This window comes from Canis aureus, chromosome 31, assembly GCF_053574225.1.
Source record: "Canis aureus isolate CA01 chromosome 31, VMU_Caureus_v.1.0, whole genome shotgun sequence".
Lineage (NCBI taxonomy): Eukaryota > Metazoa > Chordata > Mammalia > Carnivora > Canidae > Canis > Canis aureus.
The window spans coordinates 31,905,720-31,913,395 of record NC_135641.1 but is presented as its reverse complement, the minus strand read 5'-3'; the positions used below and the strand labels follow the sequence as shown (position 1 = coordinate 31,913,395).

The 7,676-nt window shown below is 32.0% G+C and overlaps 1 protein-coding gene across 1 annotated transcript in view; it reads right to left on the bottom strand.

Moving 5' to 3' along the window:
* Positions 1-285: 285 nt before the first annotated feature.
* The window catches only part of NMD3 (NMD3 ribosome export adaptor), a 32,328-nt gene continuing 24,937 nt past the window's right edge, over positions 286-7,676 (bottom strand). The window contains exons 12-16 of the mRNA XM_077880187.1: positions 5,249-5,361; positions 4,462-4,534; positions 3,145-3,251; positions 2,137-2,207; positions 286-1,694 (exon numbers count right to left, since the gene is read on the bottom strand). Coding sequence (XP_077736313.1) covers positions 1,561-1,694; positions 2,137-2,207; positions 3,145-3,251; positions 4,462-4,534; positions 5,249-5,361 — 498 coding nt within the window. The 3' untranslated portion in view covers positions 286-1,560. The remainder of the gene's footprint in view (positions 1,695-2,136; positions 2,208-3,144; positions 3,252-4,461; positions 4,535-5,248; positions 5,362-7,676) is intronic.

Sequence of the window (7,676 nt, the reverse complement as noted above, 5' to 3'; positions counted from 1 at the left end):
CCCTGGGCTGAAGGCGGGCGCTAAACCGCTGAGCCACCCAGGGATCCCCTTATTAGCTTTTTCTATTAGCTACATTCCTTTACCTTGTCACAGCTCTGTTTCAACAAACAGGTTTCACTACTCATAAAGATGACATCAAAAAGAGTAAGACTAAATTTGGCGGGAAACTATTTTTCACTGAGAAAATCGTATGACAAGTACTTAAATAATTCCACCTAGAACAACTGCATAAGGTAACGCTGTCATTTAAATGACACTAATACAATCACTCCAAGGACACATAAGAAAGGGGAGAATATTTTTATTTTCATGCTTTTTAAAGTCTTGACATAGAAGAAGAGGTAAACACAAACCACAAGTGAAAATTTTAACTAAATATGCAGACAGAGCAGGAGTCACTATACAAAGTTCAGGCCTTTGTCCGTAACTTCAGAATTGGGGATTCTAATCTTAAAAAAAGGAAAATGCTCCACTCAGCACTTAGTTTCCTTATGTAGGGGTATATCTAGAATTTATGAATTAGCTTACAGTTCTGACATATTTACTAAGTCTGACTTTACTACAGAAATAGGATCTTAATACTTCATTCTCAAAACACTTTAAAACTCAAGCTAATGCTTTTATTTCAAGGATATGGAAGGTGTTCCTCATTCAAGTCTAATTCATGGTTTTATAAAGCATAAAGATCATTTTTATTATTTCATTATCTATATATGCAGGATTCTAATTTTTTTATGGTGATGTATTCAATGACAGAAACTTAAAGATAATTCCTTCTCAATTTATAAACCAAAATTGTAAAAGCAAAAATGCATGAAGTGATAGGAAGACATTTTTATGCACAAGCAAGCTACTGGCTCTAAGGTGCTGGCATGAACAAAAATAACAGAAGTACAAATTATTTAACCTTTAAATAGCCTATATTTGCTACAAATCCATAAATACTTTAAATATATTTCCTTCTGCAATAAAATTTAAGATAATCCCTAATTTAACAGCTTTTGAAGGTGTTACTATTATGGATACAATAGATTAACTTCCCCAAATGTCCAGTAATAAACTGAACACCAAGTTACCTACCCCAACAACATAAAAATGATCTAATGTGGATCAAAGTGTGTAACAAGTTCATATAAAAAATGATCCTTCATATGCTCTTTTACTAAAGCAATCAATGTAAAATGATGTAAAAGCTTGTTTTATAATTGAAGAGTTAGGTAATTTCCAAAGTACCACAACTTTTTGAGATATGATTTCAAATACAGTGCTACAGTATGCAAAAATACTAGGGTCTCTTAAAAAGGCAAACTTAAAAAACTCCACACATAAAATGACCTAAGTATCATTAATAATTACATTTTCCATAATCTTTTATCCAAAACTTCAAAGCTATCAATCTCTTTCAGTGCTCTGAGTGAGCAATCAAAATCATCCTATTTATTCAAGATTAAAACTAAATTTCTACTTCTCAATACGGAAGCATAGATGGAATAGACAATAAAAGTTATTTTTGTCCAACATCCTGAGCCTACAGATATGGAAATCATCTATAGTACAATCTCATTGTGTCATCATCGATTCACCTTCTTCCCCAGTAGCATCTTGGGAAATGTGGAGGTCTTCAAGCATTTCAGCCAGACTAATTCGAGGTGCTCCTTCATCATCTGTGTCACTTTCCACAGGAATGGTTGAATCTAAAAAAAAAAAAAAAAAAAAAAAAAATACAAGGAGGATTTCAAATACATACAAACATGGAAATATACAAAATGCCTCCCCCCACCATCATTACTATTATTTAACCATATTGTATCTGCAGTTCTTTTATCATACCTAGAGCAGGCATTTATACTAAATGAATGAATGATATAAATGTATGAATAATTATCCATTAGTATAGGGATCAGAAATTTGAGGGATCATAGTAGGATACAAATGATATCAAATATGGTAAAACAACATTAGTAAATCTTACTGTTCTGCAACAGTATTTTTATTTTTTATAAATGTTTAGTCAAGTTTTAAAAACACACAGAAGTCACTTATGGAATTTAAGATACCAAAATACTTATGTTGGGGCAATATATCTACACAAAAGCAAAAGATACAACCTAAATCATACATTCCTAAAACACTAACCTCTATAAATGTTAACATTTTTTCTAATTGCCTCATCTTCTTCAAGATCTTCAAGGAAATCTTGGTATTGCCTATGGAAGGATAAAGAAACATTTAAATATTTCATCTTTACTGACAAAGTATGAAGTTATGTGTCCTTCATTTTCAGCACTATAAATGTGTTCCAAGTATTAGTATCTTTAAAAATAATATCTGAAGGTCACATATGAATGGTTAATGAAATACTCTGACACATTAAAAAAAATCTTTTTTTCAAGATTATATGATTAAAATAAACACATTGAATATAAGGTGATATTAAATATAAGACAGTAAGAAAACATCCTGCTACTTTACCATCCCTCCCCTAAAGTCTTATGGCCAAGTTAAAATACATATACTTTTAAGACTATACATGAAATAAATATGTACTTGCAATATCTAATCAATTTAACATATACTTATGAAAAATTATTTTAAATTACATTAGGCGATTATATTTTGGAAATACTGCTATTGCCCACTCAAATTTCACAACTCAATTTTATTTAAAAACCTTCATTTTCTTAGATATCAGCGTCTTCACCTTCATTACGGCCACTTTTGATCATCCAATATACTTTTCTAGAACACATCTTCATTTCTCCTTAAATTGTTTGAAAATAGTGTATTTGATATCAACAGGCTAGTTTCTTTTTATTCCAAGTCACAAGTACCCACTTGCTCTTTGTGATATCCACAAGGTACTTACTTATTTTAGCTTTTCAAATGTATTGTTTACAATAACGCTACAATTCTCAGGCTAAAACCCAGGAAATAATAATTCAATCTGTTAAATATCATTATATCCTCACACTGATTCAATTAACAGAGTATCCTCTTAAGCTGATTCAATTAACACCATAAGAATACAAAAGTAATATTGAATGCAACAATCTGGTGATGATTAAATGTAAAAAGTATACAGATTTATTTTTATTATAAGGATTTCCTTTGAGACAATATATAAGGTTTAAAGAAAAGTAGGACCTTTCATCATCTGTATCCATGTTTTCTTTATCTCTTGCAAGCTCTTTTAGTTTCCAGTTTCTACGACGCTGACGTTTTGTACGGTCATAGTTCTTCTTGATTAATACCTAAAAGTAATAGAAATATTTGCAAAGTTACAAAAAAATGGTGACTAAGTAATGGGGCCTCTTAACCAACTAAGGCAGCTGTTTAACCAACTGAGCCACACAGGAACCCCTCTGTGTCTTTGTTTTATATCAAAGTTCAAATTTCACCTACCATTCACATAATCATCCTGAAATATTACAGGCAGACATTTTCCCCTCCCTTTTATTACTACTAATAGGCACTCATAGAACTATATATACCTTTTACAAATATATGTTCTAGGACAGCTTAAGAAATTGTGGAATAAATGAAAATAATTTTACACAATACAAAATCTTGAATGACTGTCTTGATCTCCTCTACTGACCCTGTTAGACTTTTATCTGAGCTATACTTTTGGATGCCTAGGTGGCTCGGTCGGTTAAGTGTCTGCCTTCAGCTCAGGTCATGATCCCAAGGTCCTGGGATCAAATTCTGTATCCAGTTCCCTGCTCAACAAGGAGTCTATTTCTCCCTCTGCAGGTTATCTCTCTCACACACACATTCCCTCTCAAGTAAATAAAATCTTTTTTAAAAATTATGTTTCTATATCCTAATTTATTAATTAATAAAAACACAACTAGGTGGTAAGAAGGCGAGTCCTTCTTATACCATGACTTTTTTTGCCCACATCTAAAGAGATTAGTGAAGATTAAACAATCCAGGAATTAAGATCTTTCACATTTCATTCATTTTTGCTTATAAAAAAAACTCATGTTAGAATTTAACAGGCTTTTCCACAAACATTCTTTCTCTAAAACTCAACACTGTAAAGATTATTTTCAACTGCAATTATATTCAAACCTGAAAAATCTAGGTTTTCATTCTAAATGTTTAAACTGAGCAATATGTGAAATAAGCTGAGCCTAAAAGAATGAAGCTAAATTAAGTTCTAATGGTCATCGTTTTTAGCTGCAAATTTATTTTTGCTCTACAGATGGTATCAGGCATTTTGACAGAGAAGGGAAATTCAATTATTAAGAGCAACAAAAACCTCAAATCATGGATTTTCCCTGCAAAGACACATGACTAAATGTGAAGGCTTGCCCTATTATACCTTAGCTGAAATTTCAAAAGAATCTCTAATTGATTTGTTATTTTCATAAATGTGAACTCACACATCTTACCCATAAAAATTATTATCAATTCTCTTTATAACACAGGTTCAAAGGAAAAACTCTGAAGGCTTACCACATCTGGGACTCTATCTGAGTTCATTTTGTTGACATGCTCATCATTTAAATTACAGTTGGCCAAATCAAACCTGAAATAAAAATAAACACTTAATGACATAAGCATTTCTTTCCACATTACTTTTTATTTAATATATGTTCACCTGAAAGTTCTAAGATTAACATTTAATATTTCCCACATTAAAAGTTTTGCAATTTACTGTACAATAAACATGCCTCTACAGATATCTGAGTTTCATAGTTTCACTGTCCATCTTACCATATACTTGTAAAAGAATTGAAACAAACATATATCATTAGAATTCAGTTCCGTTTAAAAAAAAAAAAAACTCACTCTCTAGTAAAAAAAGATTGCATAAGAGCAGAAATAATGCTTAAGGCATGCTCATAAACTCTGTATTAGAATAGACTGCCCTATGCCTAAAAAGAACTGTTACATTTCTGGCTTCCATATTTTAAAAGTGAAATATCTGAGCAATAGAATATGCAAAATAAAAAACTACCCACTTCCCCAAAAAGCTACAAATATGATCTAACTATATACACGGCTCAGTTACTCAAAAATCTTAGATTAAATGATTAAATCATTTAAAATGATGGTCAAAATGGAGTAACTATGGGCTTTTGTCTAATCTAATTTAGTGTTCAATAAAGTGAACTATAATGCTCCTAAGAACTCTTAAATTCTTTATGGAATACACATTGTTAGCAGTTTAGTCTGCTGGCTCCTAAAGAAAATTTGCAATGATAGTTGCCAGTTTAAAACACTGTAAAATAATACAAACCCCAACACCAGGTCTCCAGGATTTAGAAGATGTCCCAAATGAGTGCGACAAAAATATTGTTTATCTGTATTCATTTCAGATGTTTTCTGTACCCAGACTTCCCCGAGGATATGCTGGACAAGAAAGAAAATGCACTCTTCAATAATCCAAGCATAACTCAAATTATCTCACAGAAATCATATACAATGTTGATTTCGCTTTTCTAATTTTATTTTATTCATTCATTCATTCATTCATTCATTCGAGAGACAAAGAGAAAGACAGAGACACAGGCAGAGGGAGAAGCAGGCTCCCTGTGAGGAGCCTGATGTGGGACTCGATTCCAGGACCCTGGCACCACACCCCGAGCCAAAGGCAGACAGACACCCAACTACTGAGCCACCCAGGGAACCCACTAATTTTTATTTTAAAGATAGCAACTGTTTTAATTTTACAGCTCTCTGAAACACTATAAAAATTAACAAATTACTATACAGAGTAAAAAAATAAGGAATACATAAAATAAATATCTTTATTAAGATTTTATTTAAGACTTTATAAAACATAAACACTATCATCTAAATACAGATATATATAGAATTTACAAAACAAATGTTTTCACAGGGAGATGGGTGATACAGACTGAGCAAAAATAACTGAAAGATCTTAACTCTAGAAAATATCATAACAACCCCTTGTTTTACATATAAGGTTCAAAAAACCAAGGTTGAGACAAAGCAATCTAGCAATCCCAGTGGCACTACTACTACTAGAAAACCCAAATATTTATAAAATTAATTTTTTGGCTGTCTATTATGTGAAGTATAATCTTTTTTGTCCTTAATATCTGTTGCAGAAACAATATCCCAAGTTTGAAATTATTTTTTTTTAAGTAGGCTCAATGCAAGGTCTGAACTCCCGACCTGGAGATCAAAACCCTAAGCTGAGATCAAGTGTCAGATGCTTAACTAATTGAGCTACCCAGGTGCCCCCTAAGTTTGAAATTTTAATTTGGAAAATCATTAAAGTCTCTTTCCAACATAGGATTTTACAAGCAACTATAATTGACATTTCAAATTTCCAGGCTAAATTAAATGCAGCACTTGCCAATACTTTTTAGTAACAAAAACAGACCTACAAAATGGGATCAAGAGGAAAATACTAAGAGTTATAGACTGAGGAATTAACAAGTCTCAAAGAGGTGAAAAGAAGAGATAGAGAAACTGAAATAAATGATAGTTCCCAGATTTAGGAAAGAAAAAAGGAAAATAGGTGAATTACTAGTTTCTTCAAAACTAAACATCTTACCAAATGATACAATAAACATGCTCCTCGGTATTTACTTACCCAAAGGAGTTGAAAACTTAGGTCTCCACAAAAGCTAAAAACACAAGGATGTTTATAGCAAGTCTATACATAATTGCCAAAACTTTGAGGCAACCAAGATGTCCTTTACTAGGTGAATGGGCAAACTGCAGTAAATCCACACAATGAAATGTTACTTGGCATTTAAAGATTATATGGTTCTAATCTAAACTATGTAATATTCTGAGAAAAGCAAAACTACAGACAGTAAAAAGATCAATGATTGCCAGGGGTCAGGAGAGAGAGAGAGGGATAAACAGGCAAAGCACAGAGGATTTTTAGAGGAGGAAAAAACGTGTATAATATTATAATGGAAACGTCACTATACATTTGTCCAAAGCCATAGGATGTACAAAACTAAGAGTGAAACATAACTTAAATTGTGGACTTAGGTTGAGTATCAAGTATCAATGTAGACTCATCAATTTTAACATATGATAATGGAGGAGGCTATGGCATATGTGGAGACAAGAGGTATATAGGAAATTTCTTATCTCCTCTTAATTTTGCTATTAAGCTAAAACTGCTCTTAAAAAGTTGTTAAAAAAAAAAAAATTAAGGCACAGGAGCTCCCACTGGCTAAATTTGGGACAATCTGAATGTCCCAAAGGAAAGAAAGACGACAAGCAAGTTAATAGGAAAGGGAGAAAAATCATAACATTACAAGGAAGAGATCTGGCTATCAGTGAAACAGCCAAACACGCCTATCACTCAGAATAGCATAAAATCACATAGTGACACTTCTAAAATGTTCTGGCCAAAAATCACTCAAGTTTAAGCAAGCCTTTTAGATCCACTCTTCATTTAAAAGAAATACAAGAAATTAAGAAAGCTAAATAATATCAAGAGAAAACAGTAAGAGATTCATAAGATAAATGCCCCAGTTGCCTTAGGAAGTTGATATCCTAAAGGAAAACAAGAGCGAAGGGGGAGTAAAAGATTTAGGAGGTAGAACATTCACATTCAATATAAGGTCCCTAACTGGATACTAATTTGAACAAACCATAAAAGGCATTTTGGGACAAAAGAGGAAATTTGAATATAAATTATTTAAGTTTATATGAATGATAATACTTTGATTAGA